A 26,988-nucleotide genomic window follows, 5' to 3' on the forward strand; every position below is an offset into this window, starting at 1 on the left:
TTCGGCTATGAGTCGAGCCGAGCAGGAGGGTCAGAGCGGAGACGCACTCCCAGCAGGTGAGCAGGATCAAACAATTTCTCCTTTAAAGAAAAATCCAGTATCATGTAAAAACCTTTTATGTTCTTTCTTTTGTATTTTGACAGCTATAAATGTCTGATACCTGTTGATTTTCTCAGACTCTCTCAGCTCTTCTGCAGCCAACAATTGACAGCCTGATAGTTTTCAGTGGATCCCCGAGCCCTGAGTTTCCAAACAGACGTTGTCACGATGGAGTCGGAGCAAACAGCTGGGAGTTGTCCAGCGCCGAGCCAAGCTACTGTCAGGACCTGGCTCCCCTCCAGCCCAAGAGGTACGAATGCCAAGTGAAGCAACAAGTGAAGTGAGGCAGCAAATTAATGTGGTCAAATGAGACACTGAAGGTGTGTTCAGACAGAAAGCAATGACAAATTTTCACTTTGCGTCACTTCCCCGTGTTAATTGCTGAACATTTTGTGCTGCCTGCGTTTATTTCTGTCCGACTGAACTCAAAGAGACTGCTGAGGTTCTTTTGGTTAAATTTTCCTTCCAGGCTCTACCCTGTTTCTCCTCATCTCTGCAGATCTGACATAGGTGCATACGTAGAACTTTCAGAAAACACGCAAACCTTTTGCTCAAGTTGAAACATGGCAGGTGAATTAATGCATCTCGTTGATTCTTTTTCCACTGATGTGACAAAGTTCAGTAAAAGTCCAGATATCTTGGGCTTTGCTGTCTTGATTCTTGACATTTCTTATATTAAAACTGTCTTTTCTGAGTTGACAAACTATATAGAGGTCCAATATAGTCCAAATCAGCTATTCTAAGAGAAATACTGTTGACAAAACACAGTATGTGTGGCATTCAGCTCAGGGGACAGTGAGTTTATTAATATATGATGGGAATGGAGACATTTTCAGGTAAGACTGTTTTTTCCTTCTTCCTAGTTCCTCCTTCATGCACCTCTGGGACGTGTCCACTGGGACATGTCCGTGCGGCCGTTCCAGCTGTTTCTGGAACGCACTTGATGTCACTTGTTCAGATATACAATAGTGCCTTACTGGAAATCCTTTAACATGTTTCCATCTTTGAGTAGCTTTCATGTCTGGTGGATAAATACTCTGTGTATCTTGTGTAATCTTTGGCTCTTTTCTGGCATTTCCATTTGGACAAGCAGCTTCGGTCAACGAACTGATGGATTGTCAGATGAGCTTCAAAAGTCTTAACTCTCGCATAATCCTCTTTACGCACGTTTGACACGTTAACCATTAGCAACGAGGGATTTATGAGAACATGATCGCTTCATAGTCGAGTTTTCTGCCCATAAAAACAGAAGTGCACCTGCAGGAGTCATACTTTTATGGTAAAAGTACAGAGGCAAGGATCATAAAAGCCAATAAAGCCTTGAATCTGATGCAGTGTGCTCATCCTTGGCCAAAACATCTAACAAAAAAAGAACAAAATTAATAAATAAATGTGCACTTGTCATGGCCACAGGATTGTAAAACATATTTATGGTTATATTTAGATTTAAGTTTCCCTTAACAACGTATTTCTTTCTGCTTTCATCTAACCTTAGACTGGACTCTTGAGCTGTTGACTCCTGTTTTGTATTATGTTAGATGTGTTTGCTTTATGCTCCCGTCTATCCACCCCAGCTACCTCCTGCTGACGTTTTATATGAGTGGCAAATCAGCCAGTGAATATACTGCAACTAAATAAATTTGGGAAAACTGCTTATTTCCATAAAACATAATTTCTCTGAGAAACAATTGATGTAGTAAACTTTGTTTGAAGTCCTGACTTCAGAAAATCATTCAGAATAAAGTGCTGCTCAAAAAAGACAAGCACAAAAAAAGTGGTGTGATCCTTGTTGTAGATCTTAAATATTAAGTTCAGGGAGAGTTTGTGAAATATGATCAGCCTGAATTGTAAGTCTGAAGCAAGGTCTGCTTAACTTAAACCCTCAATCCTCAGTAAATCACTTTTATATGCAATAAATTAGCTGCATAATATTTCAGAGAAATGCAGTGCTGTCTGAATTATATTTTATTTTTACTAACATAAGTTTAAATTCACTTTATTACAGAATACCAATTAAGTCAAAAGTGACCTGGAGCACAGACAGGTTTCTTATCTGTGATATCGAGCCACTGACAAGGGTCCTGATCTGAGTTTAATGAGAGCGACATTCTGGACGAATTGTCTGCTGTAGGTTTTCAGGCGTGTCCGTTACCCAAGCCAAGTGAAACTTCTGTATTTATAACTCCTGATCATTTTGTTCTAGTCTCTGCTCTAAACTCAGCTCTGGTATTTTCTCATATAGTGCCCGTGTCTTTGTAAAACGTTCGAGGCTATTTGCGAGTCAGACTTTATCTATGATAAAGGAATGATAAAGTCGTTTATGTTGCCGTATTCACATCTCCGCCAACCTCTATCGGGATGTCATGTCTAAAAGCAGCATAGTAAAAACAGAAAACAGAGCTTTTCTCTCAGACGACTGGAGTTTTTATTTTTAAATCTCTGTATCAGATTAAATACACATTGGGCTTTTAACTGAGATAATAAAACAATGTTGAAGTTCTCTAGAGGGCGAAATCACAATGTAGATCCATACTGGAATCTTTTCCTTTTACTGCGTTTTATTTTACAAATGCAGTCCTCTCCAGTGGTAATTAAAATAACGGTTATACATCCAGCCGTATACCCTGTTCACAGTAGCCAGCAGACGACATGAAACTGATACAAAATTAGCCCAGTGTGAAAGACTTAAGGCTCAAACATGAGCATTGGGCACAACAGCTGATCGTCTAATCTTGTGTGATGTATCTCGACAAAATACCATCTAGAGCACAGGTGTCAAACATGTGGGCTGTGGGCCAAAAGTGGCCCGCCAGAGGGTCTAATCTGGCCCTTGGCATTAATTTGCAAAGTGTGAAAACAACATAGAAGACTGGAATCTTTCAAAGAAAATAACAGCTATTCCTAATTTGTCCACTGTTTTACAAAGAGAAGCGGACAGAACACAACACTGAGACCCAAGACTAAACAGCGGACAGCAAAGTGTCCAAATTTCACTTATTTGTGTTAAGACAAATGGTCTTTTTTCCAACATTCTCCTAATTTACTTATTCTTCTTTGCACTAAAACAAATGGAAAAAATTTGGAGTTGTCTTTATTTAACATTATGCTATTATGTTACTGGTCTGGCCCACTTGAGATCAAATTGGGTTGTATGCGGCCCCCGAACTTAAATTAGTTTGACAACCCTGATCTAGAGCATGTTTGCACTGCACAAATAATAATGCAAAATGGTCTTTGCTAGTGTCTTTGGACAAACTCTCATTCACTGAGATAGTGATGCTGTGAGTGTGGTGAAATGAGGGTGAGCAGAGTTCAGCTCGTCAGGTGGCCGCCGCTGCAGGTCACAGAGGTCGAGAGGTCACAGAACCATGGTAACCACGGCGCTAAAGGACAGAACAACCATAGTGTCCAGTCACAAACCACCGGGAATCATTCACTCCATTTAATGTTTACATCATTGCTTGGTAGTTAATCCCTGGCACTTCCTTCCTCGTGATATCACACACATTGTGGTAGTGTAATTGCTATTATGAAAGCTGAAATCTATGATTGGTTGGGGACAATATAGTCTGTCATATGTCAGAGCAACATGTATTTAGTTTTTTAATCACCTAATTTTACACTTTGTTTTTTAGCATATGTGGAATAATAGTATTTTTATTCAAAGAAAGAACAAAACTGTTTATGTAATAGACGTCTGATTCGACTCATCTGAGGATTTTATTTGATTTCATTGGGTATTTAGCTTGTTAATGTACAACATGCTGACTGATCATTGTTTTGCGTTGGACCTGCACTCGCCGTTAAACTAAAACCCAGTGAAACTGTTTAAGAGCCGACCTTTGCTACGACATTTTCATAATCACTAAATTACCCGTTTTCATTCCAGGAGATGAGATGAAACATTGACCAGGGACCAGTAAAACGCTTGCCGTGCAATTTGCTCACACACACAAAACCCACATTCAGAACAAACTCGCACACACATACTTGTGCAGATTACGCATGCACAAATATTTACTCATATTAGCGCACAAATACACAGTAAAACACATGTGCAAACACACAGTACAAAGAGACACAAACAGGGGAATATAATACTTAAGGAAGTGCAAATGTACTAAAAGCATAAATACACATTTTCCTTAATAAAATTATGGCGCATAAACATTGTTAAGGAGCAACCAATGAACCAAAATATACACAGACTGCTTTCACTGAGATTCACACACCACACCCACTCAGATTTGACCTCAGTTTGACCTTTTATCTCCTCCATTTATGTTTCCCAGGATCAACCAGAGCACCCAGTGACGCTACATCTCGTTTCCAAGGAGACGGGGTTCGATACAAGGCCAAGATTATCGGTGTGGACCCGGTACCCGACGCCCAGGGAGACAAGATGTGCCTGGACTCCATGATGAAACTGAAGGTAGTCTGTCGTCCATGGCCAAAGTAAACGCACCACCGTCTAGACGCGATGGAAACTGATTAATAATCTGTGAAACTGATCTTCTCGTCAGCAGCGATCATTTGATCAGAGGGAAAATTAAAAAATGAACACCAGATGGTTTTACATCAAATGATGAGTGAGGTCTGTCGTCAGTAAATAGTTTGGTGTTGAGTTTTTATTAACATTTCATTATCAGGTCAAAAGTTTGTTTGGTTTATGACTGAAGACCTGTTCCTGTAAAAAGAGTGACTGCGTTAGCCTTAGTGGCGTTTAGTGCTAATTAGCAAATGTTAGCATGCTAATATGTTGAATTCGACAACTATTAAACATCAAAATTATTGCAGTATCACTGCTAACATCGCCCTTTTGTCCGTATTAGCCCATGCCAGCAGAATGCTGAACTAAGACAATAAAACACTGCAGACTAAACATAACAACTATTTAAGATCATAATGTTAGTAATGTTATATTACTATGAACACTGGCATTTAGTGCTAATTAGCAGCTAACATTACACTTCCTAAATATCCGCTTGTCTTCGAGGTCACTGCACTGTTTACATTAGCTTTTAGTCCGAATTAGCACATGCTAGCATGCTAACATTCTTAACATAGACAATAAAACATGATAGGCTAAATAATACTGTATTTAAGATCATAATGTTAGCATTGTTACTGTTGATATTGGCCTTTTAGTGCTAATTAGCAAGTAGCACACTAAATTCAGATCATAAAATATCGTTGCTAAACATTACACGTATTAAATATCAGCTTATCGGCAAGGCTGCTATTAACATTAGGTGCTATTCTGAATTAGCAAAACAGAAATAACAAAATGTGGTAGCTAGGGTTACCATTAGCAGTTATTTAGTCATTAATACATTCTAATGCGTCATGTGGTTGAGACAAATGACCCAGATAAATTGGACCAGGTGTGCTGCTGCCTGGGTTTGTTGGTCCCTGACAATCATCAGATAAAATCATGACGTGTGATCTCCAGATTAAGTAACCGGCATTTGTTGTCTGTCACTAAACACCACCATGGTAAACCGCAGTTTAAACACAAATTTGTCTTTTACAGCAAATTATGCTTCATGTAAACAGTACATTTAAAAAGCTGCTAATTATGACAGCTGGGATTGTCTCAAGATTTTCAGCATAGTCTGTTGCCTTATCTCTAATGTCTATTTCTCCTTGTAGACTTTCAAAAAGAAAAACAAAAATCAGTACAAGCTGATGGTGACAACCTGTATGTAATTCCTGATGTAGGTGTTGTCCCACATCATACGTTGTTAATTCATCTCTAAATCTGATAAAGTTATTTTCTTAAACATCATTCCATTATAAAAAAAAATTTAATTACACCATCAGTAGGGAAAAGTTTCTTTTTGAACCACTAACGAACCCATCAAAAGGTTCACCTCAGTCACAGGTACTTTCCTCTGGAGTTGAGCTTTGTAAAAGGAACTGATTCCTTAGATAGAGAACGGGTTGTGGGAAAATTCCTGTGACAGAATTCCAGATATATTTGACATCCTGCTGACTTCTGACATGTCATTGACTTCAGACCCTTTAATCTCACAGGATTTACAGTGAAAGTTGTGATCTAGATGAAAAGCTCTATAGGCAAAAAGAGAGAAGGAGAGACAAAAAAAACACAAACATAAAACAGCTGGGATTTTACACTTTTCACACGGAGGATCAATGGAAAATTTAGTATTGTGCCAGTTATTACAAGGACTAACTAAGAAAATATCATTGCCTTTTATCTGCTTTGAGCAGGCTCTTCCCCAGAAGTAGGATGCAATCTGTTATGTCACCACTAGATGCCACTAAATCCTACACACCTGACCTTTCGCAAGTAGGCAGAGCCTAAGACTCAGTCACAACTCTAAAACACTGGATTATTAAAACAAATAAATGCATACATAAATATAACAGGTGCGGTCATGTTTACAGAAATTTAAAAAAAATTGCACTCAAAGTAGGAATATATCTGTTCAATCAAATGTTGACATGAACGACTGCAAAGCATTTTAAAGATTTAGATTTAAATTCTAAATTAACATTAGTTTGACATTAATTTCACTTTTTGATTTGACTGGTATGTCTTCCGAATGTTTATCTTTTCTTTTTATTTTAATCCCACCTGGCTGTAAATTGGCATCTTCGGTGCCAGCTTTCTGATCATAGGTTTGTTTCATGCTACTTATTGAATTTCACGTTTACTTCTTATTCCTGTCACGTGCAGCGTGTATTTGTGTGTGTTGAAGGGCTTCGAGGGCGCAGCAAGGAAACAGGGGCGACACAAGCTGAGAGTCTGGTTGAACATTTCCTCCAGAGGTTTGAAAATCGTGGATGAGAGGACCGGGGTGAGTCACTTAGAGATTGTCTCATCTTTCTGTAAGTTGTAGCCCCCCCCCAACGAGCTTGATGGACAGTGTATTGTCATTTGTTTCTGTTCATCCTGTTCAACCTCAACAACAGCATCAGTTTTCCAAACATACATACGTGTTGTTTAGACAGATCAGCCATAACATAATGGCCTAATAAACAGCCCTGTCCCATTGAGACATTGACTCCACTCCAGATTCAGAGGGTGTTCAGTGCTATCTGACAGCAAGATGTTAGCAGCAGATCCTTTAAGACTGTCTTCCATTGCTCCGTGAGCGCCCTCTACAGTGGACAGGGGTTAGCATGATTACAGTAAACCACATGTTGAAATAAATCAAACTGTCTTTGACCCTTTCACCACTTTTCCAGACCATGGAACATCCCATGAGAGCTGCAGGGCCATAAAAAATTTGGCCCTCAGTACTGTTTTTCGAACTTTTAACACATCAACTTTGAGGACACAATGTTCACTTACTGCCTAATACATCCCACCCCCTGATAGGTACCATGATAACAAGATAATCAGTGTCATTTAGTTCACCTGTTGGTGGCCATAATGTTTTTTTTTTCTTCCAATAAAATTCTGCTGAACATTTTTTTTTAAAAAAAATGAGGAAGCAGTGTTTCCGAGGAGAAATGAAAACTGCCCTTTTTGTTGAAGTCTGTGTTTAGAGACGATTTAAGTTTTAGTTCCAGATGTTCCCCCGCTATGGTTAATTTCTGTTTCAGCTGCGGGTTTTTAGTGACACCAAGGACAACCAAACATCACAAACTGTGTTTTCCTGCCACTCTCCACAAATGTAAATGTAAATGTACTTTATTTATAATGCAACGACCCACAGGTGAACCAGAGTGCTTTAAAAAAGATTAAACAACGATTAAAAAACACACCGGAAAACAAGAACATTAGTAAAAGAAAGCTAAAAAAATGAAAACAATAAATGAGAGGATAAAAAGTAATATAAAATAGAATAAAAATAAATGTAAAAGTATCACCACACTACCGGGTACTAAAAGCCATTTTAAATAGATATGTTTTAAGTTTTGATTTGAAAAGGCCCAGGTCAGTAATGAGACGCATGTCACTGGGGAGCTTGTCCCAGAGCCTAGGTGCAGCAATTGAAAAGGCTCGGTCAACCCAGTGTTTAAGTTTTGGCCTGGACACTTCCAACAAGAGTTGGTTTGAGGACCTCAAAGCTCTACCACACTCATGAACGGTCAACAAGAGCTTTAAAAACAAACATGAAAGTTTAAACTCAATTCTAAAATGGACTGGGAGCCAATGGAGTGAATAGAGGACAGGAGTGACGTTCTCTCTTCTCTTAGTGCTAGTTAAAAGATGGGCAGCTGCATTTTGCACAATTGAATGAAATATCCAGTCGATTTAGTTCTAATGCAGACATACTCCACAGTGCAGTCCTATCTTTCTGTTAGTTTTGATGTCAGGAATCAATAATCAGGTTAATGGACAAGAAACGAAAGGGAGAAGAAAACAAAAGCAAAACTGCAGAAACAGAAAGTAGGCATCTCTCGTGTTTATGACTTCTTAATTTCTGCTTTTTGGCAATTTTCTGTTCTCCTATTGTTTTTTTGTTTTTTTGGGCTGAATGTTGGAACATGACAATAAGCTAAAACTCTCCTTGTTATACATGTTCTTTTAGGCCGTTCTTCACGAGCAGGAGAAGAGCAAAATCAGCTCTTTGACAAAAGATGAGTCCGACTCCAGAGCTCTGGCCTACATCTACCAGCATCAAGACACCTACATGCTCTTCTACATGAGGATGGCCAACGTGGTAGCGTAAACTAATAACATATGAGCATCGACATTTCTGAACACTATAGACTGCAAAACATTTAATAAATTAATAAGCTGATAAGCAGGTTTATTGATGTACTTATTAACAACAATAACTCCTCCAGATGACTCTGGTATTTTTATATAAATATGCACTTAAGTGTCTTGAGAGTGCTTACACACTTATACACGCTAAATAGAGGGACTTGAAGTAGACCGTTAGCAGCCATTTAATAAATGAACAAATGCAGTTTTATGCTTTGAACAGCCAACTCCTTGGTCCAGTCTGCTCAACTGTGAAACTGATTTAATAAGTCGCACACTTCAGCTTCAGCAGTGAACCAACTGATGAATGAAAATGGAAATTAATCCATAATCCATCCATAGATGGATAGCCATCCTGGAACTTTAGAGGCCTGCATGCAACCTAAGAAGTAACTTCTTCATAGAAAGTGAAAGAGTTAATACGAGTAAGATTGGGGACTTCCTGATGAAATTAATTTGTCTTTCACAACGGCCTACAGTTCCACATTTAGTTTTGTTGTAATAATTTAACAGGTTTGTTGGATGACGACAGGATTTTAGCTGACTAATCAGGTCGAGGAGAGAGGGTCGTCCTCGTCAGTAGATCTTACACTGCCTTCGGCTGAAACTCGTGATCTTGTGGTTATGACATAGGGCGTTATTATAACTTAGGTTTGACAACAAGACCTGTGTCAATCTGTTTCCCCGCTCTTACCTATAAAGGTGTGTCTCTCTGTTCATCTAGAAGCCGAAGCATCCTAAAACATGTCTCCACCCTGAGTCTCTCTCTCCCTGGGCTCCTCTACACACATTTCATCCCTCTCATCCCTTCCCCTCAACCCTAACTCATCCTCTGATCTATTTCCCTCACGTCCTGTCTACCAACAAACTTCCTTGCATCAATTAAGGCTCGGCGCGTTCTCGTGAAATGCAATTGTAAATATTATTATATACATCGTAGGAGGAAATCCGCACGAAATAATCACAATATATTAACTTTAAAATAACTTGCACCCAGAGCAATTAGAAGCCAGTTAAAACAAATTCATGTGCAACACTGGGAACATTTCATCCGGACTTCTCTGCTCTGCATGCCGTGAATTCTGGCATTTTATTTGTCATTTTAATGGGGAGACGCAGGCTTACTCACAACAGAGTTAAGCAGTTTAAAGACGTCTGACCGCAGATCACGTCCGCCTTTTGAAAAAGAACATGTCCTTTGATGTCTCAGAGGAAGGAAGAACAACTTTAGTCTTTCCAACAAGAGGCATAGAGGTGACACTGAGCGAGACAGCTTTGCTCATTGTTCTATTTTTGGTTGGCATTGCATCAGCCTGCAGACAGTGTGTTTAGAGTGCATGGTGACTTACTTTTACTTTTCAATTTTGAAAAATCTGTGTTTCTTAGGCCGAGCCAGTCCTTGCTGACATCAGGGAGGTTTGTAAGAGTGTGGAAGAAGAGACGCCACAGGAACCTGCGGAGACACAAGTCAGGGGACACCTTTGCACGTTCTTCGTCAGTGTAGTGTGTTTGTTTAGTGTCAAGACTGTTTCTTTTTGTTTTTCAGGACTCTTCCTTACTGGTTATCAGTGACGGTCCAATCTCTCCTGAAGAGGTAAATGGTTTTAGTCCCAAATGTTGAAGAAATCATTAAAGCCTTTAAGGTGGAAGTTATATGTCACCATTTTTTTCAGGGAACAGATCTTGAGGATGTGTTCAGCCCACGCCCGGTCGAAGCATTGGAACAATCAAACCAGGCAAACCCCAACACAGTAATTATCATTATTCTTTAGATGAAATTAAATTTGTAAGGTCATTCATCTTCTAGGATCTGTAATATAAAATAGATATGACGGAGAGGTTTTGTCTTATCCAGTCAACTACCACAGCCTAAAGCTAAAACAACCGTCCACCACTTTAAAACACCTTTTGTTGTTTTCCTCTGTCTGCAGGCCTCTTCCACTAATGAGCTGTTGGAAGTGTTTTCCGCCCAGATGGAGTCGCCTCTGACTCCCACCCAGGACTCCAGCACCAGTCCGTCAGGTCAGTGCTAACACAGGGGAAGTTTTATCCCCCTGTATGCACGGTCAAGCAGGTTTCCACCTCATAAAGACAGATGATTGAGTGGAGTAACTCTGTAAAACTTTACTGCTATCACTTTACTGAGTAGAGACTAAGTGGGGAGTGCAGAACGAGCATTGACTGTGGAGATATGAGCATGCCGACGATACCACGGAGCTCAATCCCAGTTGATGAAGGCAGATAGGGACAGGACACTCAGACGCTTGTGGTGGAGCGCCAAATAGGGCTAATAAGATGACCAGGGAGAGATGGAGATGGGGAGGAGGAAGTTTGAGTGAAAGATTTACTATGACTTGGGGAAGTGGAAGACATGTCACAGGAAATGGCCTGTAGTCACCTTAGAGGAAAGGAAACGGAACGTGAGAGGAAGGAATTTAACAATTCTCAGATTTTAGTCTGAATCTTCTCCTTGAAAGGTTCCTCAAACAGAGACATGAAGCCCACACAATTTCCTGGAGTGGACGTAGAAAATAAGACATCAGGACAAAGGGAGGATTCACCCAAAGACCTCTCTCAGAGTTGATCTGTTTGAAATCCTGTCATGCAAATAAACATCATGCAAACGGTCATAAAACGACAGAATTTCCAGACATCTCTCATTCCCTTCCTCTAGACTTTGAGGCGAAAACCTCACTCGTGCTTTTACTGAGTGAGAGCGGCAACACCTCGGTGCTGTGTTAACACACACATCACGCTGTGGTATTCAAGCTGTGGTTTAATGTAAATCAGAAGACGCGCTGTGCAGCCTGAACCCCGACACATTTAACGCTCAAATTTGAAGCGGGCCCCTTTGTTCCTCATGCTTCATCACAGATCTAAAGCAAATACTGCAGCTACTCTGATATGCGTCTCCATCAGCAGGTTAGATCTCCTCATTTATATACGAGCCTGATTCCAGCTGTTATACTGAGAAAATAGCTTTTTCCATTGGAAGTACATGGAGTATGTTCCCATGATCACTCTGTGTAAGTTCATGAAATGTTTATGTAATGCACACACTGGTCACAATACCATAATTCCCCCGGCACTGCTGATAATGACCCCAGCTCCAGTGATGTTTAGATATGTATTATTATTAGATAATAATGACAAGTTTTTTTTTTATTATTGCTTATCAGCGATGGGACGGTCTCTCAGATTAGCTCTCCTTCACAGCGGTCTCTCTCAGTCTCTATCATCATGTGGCTTTAGCTATCGTCCCAAATGATCTGTGGGGTCTGTGGGTTCATTACACGGCGTGAAAACGACACTAACTGATTATGTATGACCGCAAAGAGCATAGATGACAGGACTGAAAGAATAAAACCGGGTTCATGCTTCTATCATTGACCAAACGTAACCGCATCTTATTTTGACAAACGTGCTTCAGATCAACTATGGCTGCATTACTGATTAATTATAGATTTGCAGTAAGAATGCAAATTTATTCCTGTCACTGTTGAAAAGCTCAAAGATTTTCCTCTAAAATGGCAGAGAATAGCTGGTCCACATGTTGTAGGAGCTGTTTAGCATGTTTTTGATACAATAATTTGCCGCCGAAGACAGTCGATGCAAATCTCATATCTGTTTACTAAATATGAGCTTCATTAACTTAGCTTAGCATACCGACAGGTTAAAACAATTAGAAAAGGTTCAAAATCCACCTTCCACCGCCTTTTAGGGTCGTTGTTTGAGCCAAGATATTATTAATAGGCACAAAATGTAACGTTAGCGTCATGTTTTGATATTGTGGGAAGTTGAATCTATTTTCTGTAGACCAGGGGTGTCGAACTCAAATACACAGTGGGCCAAATTTAAAAACTGGGACAAAGTTGCGGGCCAGACTCGATATCTATTGAAATACAACAATTCAGCAATTCAGTTATTAACAGTCCTTGCCTTGTAGTAGCGGCAAGTTTTGTTACAGCCACGTTGGCTCGGCACAGTCCTTTACATTCATGAACAGATGATCTGCCTCCACCTGAAAGCTCCTGTTTTCTGTCTTTCATTTGGCCATTTTTTGGGGAGGTGTGGATTACATTTGCCCGATGTGACTGGTAGCATGAAGTTGCTAATGAATGTCAACAGAAGGCACTTGCGGGTCTTGACTGATGCACCAACAAACTAGCAAAGCATTCTGGGACTTGCAGCATTAGCAGTGCCTGCGATATATACTGGCGGGCCAGCTCTAACAGACATTTGAAATTATCTCTCGGGCCAAATATAATTACAACACGGGCCAGATTTGGCCCGCGGGCCTGAGTTTGACATATATGCTGTAGGCGGTATAGTGACTTCATGGGGGTCAGCAGACAGCTTGTGGCGACTCCAGCAAGTGCTGCATAAATGGTTTCTGTTTGGCGATTGGGTCGAGATAAAATACATTCATTCATCTTCTGTAACCGCTTGTCCTGTGACGTTATAATAATTTAGCCTCTTTTCGTCTCTCAGTGACCCCACAGCCAACGCTCTCCACCTCTCAGATCCTCTCCATGTTCCCCACGCAGCCAATGGGGGGCTCTCCATACTCCTCTCCCCCTTACTCTCCCACCTCCATGCCCTGGGGTCAGCCGGGCGTTCTGGGAAACCAGTGGGCTGGACCGCTTGCCAATGGACCCCCCATGCCGGGCAGTCCTACAGTGTGGGCACCGCCTGGCGTCGCGGTGCCCCCTGCAGGAAGCCTGAATCAAGCTCACAGCGCGGCGAACCCTCATCCTGGATTCATGACAGGAGCAGCAGGCTTCCCCGCTTCTCCCATCGCTCCTAACGGGTACCCTTCTCCCTTAAACTCCCTCTACGCCCCCGCTGGACCGTCAGGACCACCGCAGCCACAGCCAGTGACCCCCATCTTGGACCAAGATCCACTTCTGTGATCCGCTGGTTAAAATTGTAAATGCCTGATGTGAATCTGTGGATATATACATCTTTATTTTATTCATTAATGATTTCCAACAAACTTTTAATCCCATTTATGGAAAATTCTATATGCTTAAAAGTTGAAACACAATGATTTAGTTCTAAATCTATGCAGCAGTATTATGTTTGAGTAAGTGTATAGGTAAAGACAGCAGCTTTTTATAGTAGTAGCAACATCAATTTGTAGATTTTCATGAATGCTGACATTTATTCTTTATTACATAGTCAGATATTTATAATACATTAAATCACATCAGTCAGTGTCTGATTAAACTGGAAAATATATTAATATGATCATTTTCACATAAAATATGTCCCTAAATTGCAAAGTAGCATTAATATCAGCTGTTCATTTGAATCATACTTCTTTTCCGCTGCTCATTTATTACCCAATACAGCATGAAAATGTGTGATTTATTGAAATTACTTTTGTTTTGTTTGCTTTCTGCTAGTTGCTACACCTTGTCCACATTGAATTAACTACAGTTTAATCAGTTCGAATGCTGCGCTGTGTTTTTGAGGAGTCTTTCTTTGTCTAAAACCGATGTATAAGGTCAGAGGATGTTGTATAACTATGCTATGGTGTAAAGTCCCTAGGGGAAATTTGTGATTTGTGACATAGGCTATGGAGAGAGATGATTTTAGATTGAGCCAACTTGAACTTGAGCCAAACATTAAAAACGTGCGTAATGTACGAGGAAACCCATTTTTTATATATTTTTTTTTATTTTCCTCAAATATCTTTTTTGTCTTTTGTTGTCTAAATTGACCTATTTGTCTTTTCTAACTTTCTTCATTTCACACATTCAGATAAAATAAACAAGACAGAAAACCATTCAATTTCAGTTTTACTTTGCTTTACTTGACATGTCTGGATGCACGTTGTGCACGTTGCCAAAATCATAATAAGAAATCTGACCTTTTAGGAAGAAATGAAACATCCTGGCTGACATCATGTTTCTGCTGTTAATCCCATGTTGTGTCACTCAGGCCACCTTGTTGCCCACACTGAATTGCAGAGCATTTCCTCATTTGCTCTAAGTTTACTGACATAGGTCATGTAGCTGCAGCAGCAGCAGCAGCAGTATGGATACTGAGTGACTGCTTGATATGGACCCGTTTCTCCAGCAATAGTTCACCATTCAAGGCAAACATGGTAAGATGTTGTTTTTTAAAATGTTAACCAAGAGGCTTTGTGGTAGTTTTGTAATGTTTCCACTTAATAGAATGAGTAAAAATGCCTCCATTGCACCTTTATCTCTTCTCTTCTAGTGCTGGCTGTTAGTGTCTGGTCATTTCTTCCTGACCAACGTCTTGTGAATAACTTGATTTTTATCGTTTTTAACACTCTCAACATATTTGACTGTTTCTCCATTGGTCTACCTTCAGTTTAATTCTCTCATAGCCATGAACGTAACTCATTGAACTTCAAAACTTTACCGTCTGGTTTACTGACGGTAAAGTGAAATGGCGAATCCATAAGTCCACTAAAACATCAGTGTGTTTGTTTGCTCTCTATGAGTTCTCTTCTGAGTTATTTACTACTTCCACAGTGGGGGTAAAAACAGAAAGGAGGAAGTTGGATTTGATGAAAGAATCCAATGTTTGTGTGGGGAGTGATAAAAGACAACTGCCATCAGTTAATGATTCACAGTGAGATCAGTGAGGCTTCCTCTCGACTGCTCTAAAATTATATATGGTGTTGTAGTCATATATGTATATATATATTCTAAAATAGGTAAGGTGTATTTTTTGTTAGGGTGGCAACAAAGAAACAATTTAATTAATCTAGTTAATTAAATATTCAGTCAAACTTTAGTAGGTTAGTGCAATTCAAAGGGATTTACAGATTTGTAAGGTGTTCTGTTCAAATATTACCAATAGGTTTGAGTGATTATTTCTGAGTCTGAGGGCTCAACGCTGCCAAACGGCGAACCTATTTAAAAGAACAAGTCGGATTTAGCTTATTACAGATGGATAATGTGCTGTTTTTCTCTACTGCACACCTGCAGCACAGCGACAGTCTGTGGCAAAACTGTTTTATGACCTTCAGAGTTACCGTGCCGAAAGGAGGCAACACACACACACAGTTTTCTGCAGCGGGCACTCGCTGACTGAAAGTGCAACCCTACGTGTTTTGTGGTGTGGAGAAAAAAAGTGTTTCCTTTCTTCTTTGCAATGAGAGAGAGAGAGAGAGAGAGAGAGAGAGAGAGAGAGAGAGAGAGGAGAGAGAGAGAGACACGGCAACCCCATTTAAAAAAAAAAAAAAAGAGAGAGAGAGAGCTTGTGCAGGGCTTGCAGCTCATTGGCCCAGGAGCGGCAAAGGGCGTTTCTATGGTAACCAGTGCAGGATACAGGCCCAGGTACAGAGGCGTGTGGTTGTGAGCGTTTCCTGCTCCCCTTCTTCTGTTCGCTTATGACTTAAAATGTGCCAACAATAGATGGTGTTCTTACTTTACGTTGTAATTTTATCGACAGTGTGGGAGAGTTTGTTTTATTCACTATGTTGCACAACACTTATTTACACATCGTGGCACGCTGTTGTGAAAAAAAATAGTTTTTTGACTGCTAACTTCAACTAATCCAATCAGATTCTTTCTGTCTGTGATGGGCAGGATTTAAATCTAATTCCTTCATTTAAACTTCCCTCTCTGTGTTACGTTGTGAAAGTGAAAATGACAACTACAGCATATGAACAAAAATATGACTGATTTCCTGTTGTGATGACTGAAAAGTTTGCTGTTCATCCTCAATGAACATGTCGTCATAAAAACATGCGTCTTTTATTTGGGGACCGTGCACTTTAATCAGCTTTCATGTTTAGAAAGCCGAGAAGAGACGGTTAAAAACATTACTGATGATACCAACCATTAAGAGGGCAGCAGTCTGGTGCAGTTCAGTTCGACAAACCAGACCGGAAATGACTTGTGAACTTCCAGCTTAATGAGTAAGAGATTGATGTCAGTGCATGGTGCACAGTGAAGGTGAATACCCCCACAAAAATGAAAGAAGTCACAGTATGACGGTTAAAAAAACACTCTTATGCTCACCTGTAAGTGATATACATTTACGAGCTCTGGTTTGCATGTTATTGCTTGACTGTAAATGCCTAAAATATGAAAGAACACAGGTGGACATGTGACTACACCTCAAATACAGCTTCCAGATGTAAATAGGTACAAACACCATATTGTGCTTTGGAACATTTTGTCACCTGTCTGTACATGAATCTTCAAACTGAGCAGTGTTAGCTTGGATCTCATTTTAATGTAATTTAGCCAGTTATTATAAATGGACGGTGCCCTGTGAATTGTAAATGACCCAGAGTTAACCATTTGGCTTAATGTTCATTGGTTGTCCCTGGCCGGTTTTTAAAAAGGTGGCCTAACATGTGAACCCCCAAACATAACCCGACCACGCACACACACACACACTTACAACAGACTCTTATCTGAAGACTTTCCTTAGCTTAATATGTAACTTAAGGATTCTCCTATCTTAAAGTGTTTTTTTAATGCACCTTTTTTTCTGAATCTGAATCTATATGACTTAACAAAGAATGCAACACAACCATAATTAGGAACCAACGAACAAAACCTACCGTGACTATATGAAGGACAAAGAAAACACAACGGGAAGGCAGCAGAAAATACTCTCTAATGTACCAGTGAACCAGTATAGATCTCATTAATAAGCTGTGTGACTGTATTTTCTGAGAAACGAACAGTGCATTCTCCTCTGGTGGTAATCCAAGTGCCTGTTCTTTGCGTGACAAATGAAGGCCCAGAAACAGCAAACCAACTTCAAAGAAGTGGAGGCGTCGAACGTCAACTTACGTGGCCTCTTGAAGACATGTCTCTTGAGCGCAGGTCAAAACTACAAGCTATGGTCTACGTCTGCATGAGAGAAAATAACTCTTCATATGAGCAAGTAGCAGTAGACTGTATTCGCCATTTAAAAAGAGAAACAGGACTGCACCGATTCAACGTACACTTTCGCCTGTTTTACACATCGGACGCAAAGGCGTGAAAGGTAATTACTAGTTGTATTTGCTGGATACTTGACACAAAGACATGGTCATAACTCTGAGAAAACACCAGCTAAATACAGTAAACAAAGGGATGCCGGAAGAGAATTGGCTGGCTCATATTTTCCCAGAAGTACGTCACCACCGCTCTGTGCACGTAGCCAACTGGCCACAAAGCCGTCCAGGGTTTTGACTCATGCCAATTGGTGCTAGTAGATGCCCACTGTCTGATATTATCATGCAAAATGATTGTGCTTGTAAACCTGTAGACGAGCGCCTGGCTTGTCAGATAAAATGTGAAATGCAGAAAGATCATAGTTAATGTTCACTATCGCTTCATAATACGTCTAAAATTACTCATTTTGACTCATTTGACATAGTCTAGACATGCAGACACGTTAACTCTGTAGCTGATAACAGCATATCTGGTGGTACATGGGCGTTTTCAGATACATAACTGATTTATTGTAATTGTTTTAGAAAGTTATGAAGCAGCTCTCTGGTTTGTACAATATAAATCACTGCATCGTCAGCGTACAGTTTGATCTCCGCAGCTCCAGGACAAACAGAAGACAGATAATTAATATAAAAACAAAACAAAAGTGATCCAAGTATAGTTCCTTGTGGGACACCTGCAGTGATGTTAAGGGCAATCAGCTTCTGATTATAAAACTTCTAACAATGAGTATTTTATAATCTACAGTGTCAGAATGTTAGTGTGTGTTACTGCGCTTTATAAAATGACCAGAAGCTGTAATAACTTTCAACCTGCCAATAGCTTCCTGCCTTGATCTTATAAACAATTAGACTAGTTTTGCGCTCACACATCTATTCTGATGCTTTCATTACTCTGATTCAAGATTTGTTTTGAGAGAAAAGGTTCATCCCCACGTTTTCTTCCACAAAAATTCTTGTTAATCGCTAAAAGGCTTTCGGTTCCTTGTTGCGAAGATTTATCAGCGCCGTGAAGATCAAAACAGTCAGGAAACAGTGTTGTTGCACTGTGCATTCTCACTTTGTAAAGATAGCGTAGGGGTTTGTCGAGTGGTGTGTGTGTGTTTGTGAGCGTAGGGTGCATGCCTTGCTGTGTGCTGTGCTGCTAACTTCCTGCTTCAGAATCAGAGCAGCTGCCGATGAGTTTGTGCTCCTGTGTTGTTCTCAGGGAGACGGCGTTGATGTAAAGGGTCTGAGGGCCAGGTTCAACAACCCCAGCACCTCGGACACCAGCAGCAGAGACAGCGGCTCACCAAAATCTCCACGACCTGGGTTTGGGAGGGCAATCCTGCCAGTGACAGAGAGCGAGCTGGCTCACAGACTCTCACCCACAGTGCCTCCTCCTTTGGCTGGCCCAGGACTGGTGAGGTTCCCGAGGGCAGAGCCATTGGCGACCTCCTCCCCCAGACCTTCTTTCCCTCGACCGCCTCCCAGTTCTGGACCCAGAGCACCATTTCTGCCGCCAGACGCCAACAAGATCAAGCAGACGGGGGAGATGCTACAGAACATTATGCTGAGGCACCAGATGCCTCCTGGTATCAAACCGTCTCCAGGTCCAGCTCTGCCTCCTGCTCACATCGCTGCACCGTCTCCCTCCAGCCCTCATCCCTTTCGACTGCAGCCCCGACAAAGGAGTGCAGGAGATGTGGTCCCTCTGAGGAAGCCACTGCCCCCTCTGGGACCCCTGCCTTTGAAACCCAAACGGCCTCCCAATGTCAACCTGAAGCCCTATATGGGGAGGAGAAGCAACGGTAAGCTCTCTGACTTATTCGCCCACGTTTTTAATAACCTACCACTCATCTTAAATAAGTGCAGAAGATTTAGACATTAGTTTTTGTGAATTTCTTCCCTTTTATCTCTCTGTCCTAAAGTGTTTTTCTTTGATGGATGTTCTTTTTGTTTAAAATTAGTCGTAAAATTAGTATATGTTGTGTTAACTGCAACTGGAAGTTTGCGTGCTTAATTTTATTTGAGATTGTCCAACTTAATAGCAGCAAAGGTTTGTAAAACAAAGAAAAAAGGACATCTAAGATCATTTTTTGCTGGTTCTTGGTCTAATTTTTCATTTCATATTAAAACCTTTTCTCCGGTTGTACCAGCAGGCTTGCCCGGCTCAGCAGACAGTCAAAGAAGACAGTCTTCGCCAGCAGTGGTTACTCGTCCGCAACCTCCACAACGTGACAGCAAACCCAGCAAACTGCCGCGGCAAATGGCCTCTGTGTGAGTGTTTGCAGCTTCACAGCATGATGCTTTTACAGAAAACTCAATTTGCACCTTTAAGAATCTTGATCAGGAAATTGTGTGTGAGTAAAGCACAGAAGCCAGACTAAATGACAGTTTTATAAAGTTCAAATGATGACAAAATGTTTTTCTAAAAGTTTTCTACGTTATTTGCTTCTTATGTGTGCTGCAAGCATAGATGCGACTCATTTCCAGCTCCAAATATTTTTTTAAAAGACACACAATGCTGTCCAAATGGTGGGGACAAAGCTTGGGTTGAGCATTTTGGATTGTCAGCACAGATAAAAATGAAGCAAAAACCTTCCTGAATAACGATTACACGCTTATTTATTTGATTGCAGGGACATTGACGATGACCAGGACACCTACGATGATATTGCAAGCTTTGATCAAAATGGTAAATAACACGGTTTTGTTCTTTCAGCAATTAATTGAAGCTACGATATCTGTCCTTTATTATTTTGCTTTGCATGCATCCTGTGAGAAAACATGGTGGGACGATTTCGAATTTAAGACACAACTGTGTATTGTGTAACTTTGCAGAGTCCTGCAGTGAAAACAGCTCACAGTGTATGGATGGGGTAAGTGCAGAAAAAGAAACCGAAATTCAACTTACTATAAAATGAAGGCCAGGTGGCTCTTTTTGAGAGAACACGCTGAACTGTTCCTCAAAACTATAAATAAATAAGCTAATAAAGTTCAAATTCCAGTGTACACTCGCTCTATCTTTTAATAGGTCTGTGAACCTTAGTCCGTTATGAGACACAAAAGGTACTGAATTATTATATTTTCTCTTGCAGGACGATGATGATGTGTATGAGTTTATCGATGAGTAAGTATAAGCGTTCTGCCTTCACCATTAAGCCTGTCTCTAATGAGTTCTCGATTAGCCAAAAGTAGAGTGTGACCATAGGTCAGGATACTTTTTATATTCTTTCTTTCTCTGCTTGTGCAAAGTACAAAAGCCGCCACTGAAAAGTTGTTACTAAAAAGCCACAGCTATTCAAGTTACAGCCTGTTGCACTGATGCTGCTTCAAAACAATGAATTGCAAGGATACCTGCCTCAGTGTTTGTCATTTACTATAAACAGGATATTGTGACTAAATTGAGGGAGGGGTTGTCAAACTGTGGGCTTACTGGAAACAACTGAAATGCAATGAAGTGAATGTTTAGCTTTTACTGCATATTATGCAAATAGGTGATCGTGTTACGACTTGAACTTTTATGTCCCGGAAAACCTACGCATTCAAGGAATTAAAAGTAACGAAGCTAGGAAATTCTGAATTAAATTAAAAGGTGACAAGTAATTTCTTATTTTTGTTTTTATTGTGATTTCTTTATAGGGACCAAGCAGAGGAGAATCGCTTTACGGCTGAGAAGAAAAACAAGAAAGACCTAAAAAAGCAGCAGGAACAGGAGAAGAAAGAACAGATAGCGCGTCAGAAAAAACAGCAGGAGTTGAAGAAGAACTTTCAAGTAAGGAAGCGGATATATATGCTTTGAAACATCTAAATTTCATTTCATTTCTGTAGTCTTACTACTTTTTTTAAAAAAATATTTCTCTCCCTCTGTAGCTTCAAGGCGAGATAGAGGTTCTTCATACAGCCAAAGTTCGACATGACTGGTACGGAGAAGGGAAACTGGATCTCAGTGTTCGACAAGGGGAGAGTGTGGAGATCCTCCGTGTGAAGAATAACCCGGGAGGAAAGTGGTTGGCTCGCTCCCTGAATGGAAACTGTGAGTTCCTAGCTTCACCTCTCGGCAAATTCACTTAGCTATATCAACCTTGTAGACGAGGCAGAAATGCTTGCTAATGATCTTCAAAGGACTGTGGTATATGAAACCTAATATGTCACGTTATGCAGATGATACTCAACTCTGCTTTAAATATCTGTAGATCTTTGAGGCTTTGTCTCTTTGTTTTTGTTTTTTTCTTCTTCTAGCATGTAGTACAAAGGATAGAAGACAAGTAAAAAAAAAGACAACAATACACAGAAGGGTAGCATTTTCTGCACAAAGAAATTAGACATTTGAACACTAATATATTTGTGTGATAGCACTTGCTATGTTGCTGTGTGTCTTTGCAGCATCAGGTAAGAGTTGCTGCAGCTTAAAATACTTTTCAAGCCGATTTATGTGACACTGGTTGAAAAGAAATATGTATTTCAACTACCCATTATACTCTGTATATACATGATTAAAATATTTTATACCATATGTGTATTACACATTAAAGTTGGCTGAAGTGTCAAGGGTTTCGCATAGATGTCTGGTTTAAAAGACATGTTCTCAAGTTGTGAGAGTGCAAATGCAAAAGTTTTGTTAAATTTAGAGTAAGCTCATTAAGTACTAAATTGAATTGTACTAAAGTTCAGTTCTTAGTCAACCCATCCATCCACCCCAACCTACGTCTTCTTTTTTTCCTCCATTTCTCCCGATATGAATACTACCGTCACTAAGGCCACCGTCTCCTCTGAACTTATCAGGCTGTTTTAATGACGAACAGTCTCTTAAATAAACTGGGACAAACACATCGTTATCGGCCTTTCTGTTTGGCTGATTAATTCAGTCGCTGTAAATCCTCATCGTCTCCTTTTGTTGTTGCATTTTGTTGCAGATGGATACATCAGCAACACTTGCGTGGATATTGACTATGAGGCTGTGAAGCGCAAAGTGCTTCAGTCCAGGAAATTAGAAACATCAGGCTTACCTCCTCCGCCTCCAGACCCGCCAGCGCCGATAAATATGGAGTCCAACAACAGAGACAGGTACAAGACAGTAGATTATGTTCATCCTGCCAAACTGATGTTTCGTTATTAGTGTGAGAAAAAAACGTCAACAAATATGTTGAGAGTATCAGTGATTTGTTTCTCTGTAACTCCTACGGTTTGGTTGAACTGCCTCTTCAGTTTCAAATACGACTGCTTCAACTAACATGTTGGTTGTGTTTCCTTTAATCTGCAGCATGACTGGAGATGAGGGTAAGTGACATCAAACCGCTTGCTGGCAGATTAGGATTAATGCCAATTATTATCACATAGCTAACACAGTCAGAATAATTTGTTCTTTGTTTAATTGATGTTTTCTTTTAGTAAAAAACACTGATTTGTTAATGAACTTTCTCTTTACTCAGCTCCTGGGCTGATTTATATTATGGCTTGCATTAGTTTTCTCACAACTTTCAATGATGATTAATGTTCAGAACAGTTTGTTTAATCATTATATTTATAATGTGTCCCAGTAGAAAAGGACAAAATATTTTTAGTTTCACTTTAACTGCACTTTTTGTTTGCTCCTCAGATGATTACGATGACGTTGAATTCCCGCCTCCACCACTTGAAATCAGGTATCTGTTGGCATCTGATTCAGTCCACAAGTTTTAATAGATCTGTTGAGTGACAAGACCAGATTAATTAGAAAAATTCAATTAGAATTTCAATTAGAAAAAGAGATTCACTTTATTTTGTGTTTTAATAATCCATGTCAGAAGTGTGTTGTTCATAAATCTGTTTGTGTGCTTATTTGTGATTAATTGTTAAATCATCAAATCATTTCTTCCAGCATTGATCCCAAAGTTGAGAAGGAGCTAAGAAAAAAATTCAAGGTAAACAGCATTTAAACTTTCACACGAGATCATTTTGTTTAGTGGTTGATAAAGCAAAGTGTCATCTGCACAGAAATGAAATCAAATGTTTGTTTGTAAGAGAGTAATTTTAGTAGTAACACGGTGCATATAGTACAGTGTGTAAAGAGAAAAGATCAGGACCCAGGACTGATCCCTGAGGAACCTCTTGTACAGCACAAAAGGAAACAATACAGCATTTACACATGCGAATATTTTAAAAATCGACTGACCGCTGTGACTCTTGTTTCCCCAGTACGACGGACCGCTCAAGGTGCAACACACCATGATGGTGGATCCCAACTGCATCATAAAGAAACCAGGAGGAAAAGATCTCCATGTGACTCAGGGAGAGGTTGTGGACGTCATCCAGTTCATTGGCAACAAGAAAGCTCTGTGTCGCAACAGTCATGGAAAATGTACGTGGACAAGTCACCTCTGTGGTTATTGTTACAAGCTGCAGCGTGTAATACAGACACAAGCTGTTTATCGGGATGAGTGGCTTATAAAAAAAACAGGAAGAGCTCGTTAATGTTGTAAGAGTTACCTAATGCTCAGAGAGGTTTTTATGAACAGGTCAAGAGTTTATATTCGGCTGCAGCCGCATATTCCGTAAGAACATCATCAAGCAACAAACATTTGATTCAGATGTCCAGGAAGATAATATTTGAGGAGACTCCTCAAATATTTAATGAGTTCAAAAGCATTTATTGTCTAGTGGATTAAAACTCCCAGTGGTTCTCTGAGGATATACTTCCCGTGTAGTTTTCTTTGAGTATAATAATAACAACTTTCCCTTACCCGGAACACGAATTAAGAGCTTTATGTTTCATTACTGTCAGATCCCAGTTGGATTTAATCTGTAGTTTTCATGATTCCATAGCAATAGATGTGGCCAAGCGTTATGTTTTCCGGTTGTCTGTCCGTGCATCTGCCCTCTTCTTGTAACCATGATGTCCCAGCAATGCCTGGAAGAAATTTCTTCACACTGAGTGGAAATGTTTGACTGTTCAAGGATGAGCTGATATGAATTTAACGGTTAAAGGTCACCGCAACCTTACAGAGTGTGTTTTTGGTCTTTACTCAAAAATACGAATGCGAGTTATGACAGTGTCACACACGTGTTTACTGTAAAATGTGACTTGATCTCTGTGAATCCTCCAGCCTCGCCTCCAAATCACGGCCTCAGTGTTAATTTATATAAATATATAGATAATTTTATTAATCTAAACACTATGAAAAGTAATGCATACATCAGATTTGCTTCTGTGAAATTCCCCTTTCCCCTCCCACTATGGGCCATTTGCGGTGACTAGTGTTTATCAGATGATATAAAATAATAATTACAGAACTTAAGGTGCTATAAATGGTGTTTAATGATATTATCCAAAGCAATAATCTCTCCTTTTGTTCCTTGTCTCTCAGATGGTTATGTGAGCAGATCTCTTCTTCTTCAAATGTAAGTGACTCGCCTTCCGATCACATGTGACTCCATTAACATCGCCTTAATTCGGTCTCTTTACTCCATAAATAAATAACGAATCACTCTTTTGTACACACTTATAGCGATTTGAAAATATATTTTTTTGGTGTTGTTTTCACGTGTGCATAAACAAAAATGAATAATTTAAAGGATAGATATATACAAAAATACAATAAATATGGGAATACCTGTATACACTGCACATGCACATACAGTGTCTAGATTTTAATCTATTATTGCTTGAAAATAACTTTTCAGCCCACATTTTAACATTTATTTATTTACTTATTTTTGCAGGGAGGGAGATATCTACGACGACGTCGACTATTCGAATGGTGAGTTTGAATTTCCGTGTTCTGTAATAAATATATGTTCCCTTGTGTTTGTTTTACACTTAAATCCATTTTTTTAATTAAATTAAAACCTTCTTATTTCTGTTTCAGATGTTTACGACAATGACTCTTCGCACAATAATTACTGAATCATGTCAAACTAAACACACACACACTGGCAAACTGTAAAAGAGAAAAAATAATCAAACTGTCTTAATACGTAAGCTATCATTCAAACTGGACGCAGTAAACTGAAAATCACGTTTAGATGGAGAACAGTCTGTAGATAACTCAACATAGGTTATGTATATATATTTTTTTGTCCATTTCAAATGAGAAGAACATCATTTGTGGCTAGCGCTTAAACAAACAAACAAACTAACAAAACTCAAACTAAATAAAACGATATATATGCAAAACCAAGTGACCAAGGACATTATATTTATTTCCTGAATACTCACCCTAAAACTGAAGTTTAATGACTGATGGGGAGTTTCTTTTTTTAAGCAGATGTAGGTGCACACACGCAGCCCCACACATAAGGTCTGACGCTGAGAATAACAAACTTGTCATTTTTGCGTTGTTTGTCAAACTGCTTGTATAGAACATGAACACACTATTTCTGTTGCTTTGTGTACTTCTCAGCTCCTGAGATAATTTAAAAAAATAAATACGGTACTTTTTTCTGATGTTCGTGTCCTTTTTTTGATCAAACGAACAGATGTGACAGTTTGTAGAAAATCATTTGGTCTTATGTTGAGTGCCTTTGTCTTGCTGAATGTTGAAAACGCTGATGCGTTTGACCAAATCATGAAGCCAAATACGCCCCCACCACAACAGAACCACCACCGTGTCTGATCGATTGTGACAGATTTATAAAAAATGCAACCTTTCAAAACTTTGTTTCAGACTTAATCCTATACGCAGTCCTTACTGATTTTAGCATCAATAACAAGGGTACAAAAATAAACATGATGCAAGATATGGCTGATTCATATTACGGTACATGAGAGATTGATAATGGAAAAAAAAAAGAATGGATAGAGTTGGCATTCAGAATATTAATAGTAGAAAGGTATAGTGGGTGTGCAGAGTGCTCATAACGTCACTATCATAGCGATAAACAAGAATGTGGGGGCATAAAACAAAATAGTGGCAAAAATAGTTTTATCAAAGGTGAGTTATCTGGTATAAGGTATGAATGTAAGACCTATTATAAGCAGGCTGGGTAATTATGAATTCAAGTAGGAATGGATAACTGTCAGTGATGAAGACGGGATGATGAGGCCAGGGCCACAGATGAATATGTAGTTCCACAGATCAGAAACAGCCAACTCCAGGACACAGGTCTACACTAATAAGGAGGAGAGAGGGCCGCGCGGCTAAAAGCATGCTACACAGTAGTAGCACATGAATAGTAATAGAGAAGAAAGACAGGGGCTTTACTTTATAGGAATCTGTTTTTATTTTGAAATTAAGAGTTTTTTGTAAAAACACACAAACACAACTAATGTTGATCCTGATTCCAAGTTTTATCAAAAATGTTA

General features: G+C 39.7%; 2 protein-coding genes across 3 annotated transcripts; both read left to right on the plus strand.

Moving 5' to 3' along the window:
• Positions 1–267: 267 nt before the first annotated feature.
• Positions 268–13,698, plus strand: LOC311490519 (uncharacterized protein; the record flags this gene model as incomplete). Its single annotated transcript, XM_084548048.1, has 9 exons — positions 268–349; positions 4,392–4,531; positions 6,825–6,923; positions 8,607–8,738; positions 10,172–10,252; positions 10,332–10,379; positions 10,459–10,536; positions 10,717–10,807; positions 13,277–13,698. The coding sequence occupies 9 exons, from the start codon at positions 268–270 to the stop codon at positions 13,696–13,698; spliced, it is 1,173 nt and encodes a 390-aa protein (XP_084404174.1).
• A 987-nt stretch (positions 13,699–14,685) lies between these two features.
• On the plus strand, positions 14,686–26,130 carry LOC311490719 (FYN-binding protein 1). Of its 2 annotated transcripts, none has more exons than XM_084548360.1 (16): positions 14,686–14,897; positions 18,931–19,513; positions 19,862–19,982; positions 20,345–20,400; positions 20,547–20,584; positions 20,804–20,835; positions 21,348–21,480; positions 21,579–21,741; positions 22,622–22,772; positions 22,969–22,985; positions 23,305–23,350; positions 23,566–23,608; positions 23,883–24,045; positions 25,052–25,085; positions 25,407–25,444; positions 25,553–26,130. In XM_084548360.1, exons 1-16 carry the CDS (start codon positions 14,895–14,897, stop codon positions 25,588–25,590), a joined length of 1,659 nt encoding a protein of 552 aa, XP_084404486.1. In that variant the 5' UTR covers positions 14,686–14,894; the 3' UTR covers positions 25,591–26,130. The 2 variants fall into 2 exon arrangements, with proteins under 2 accessions (XP_084404486.1, XP_084404487.1); XM_084548361.1 differs by having other exon boundaries at positions 19,865–19,982.
• The last annotated feature ends 858 nt before the right edge of the window (positions 26,131–26,988 follow it).

The sequence above is a fragment of the Chelon labrosus genome (assembly GCF_963514085.1).
Source record: "Chelon labrosus genome assembly, chromosome: 7".
Taxonomy (NCBI): Eukaryota; Metazoa; Chordata; class Actinopteri; order Mugiliformes; family Mugilidae; genus Chelon; species Chelon labrosus.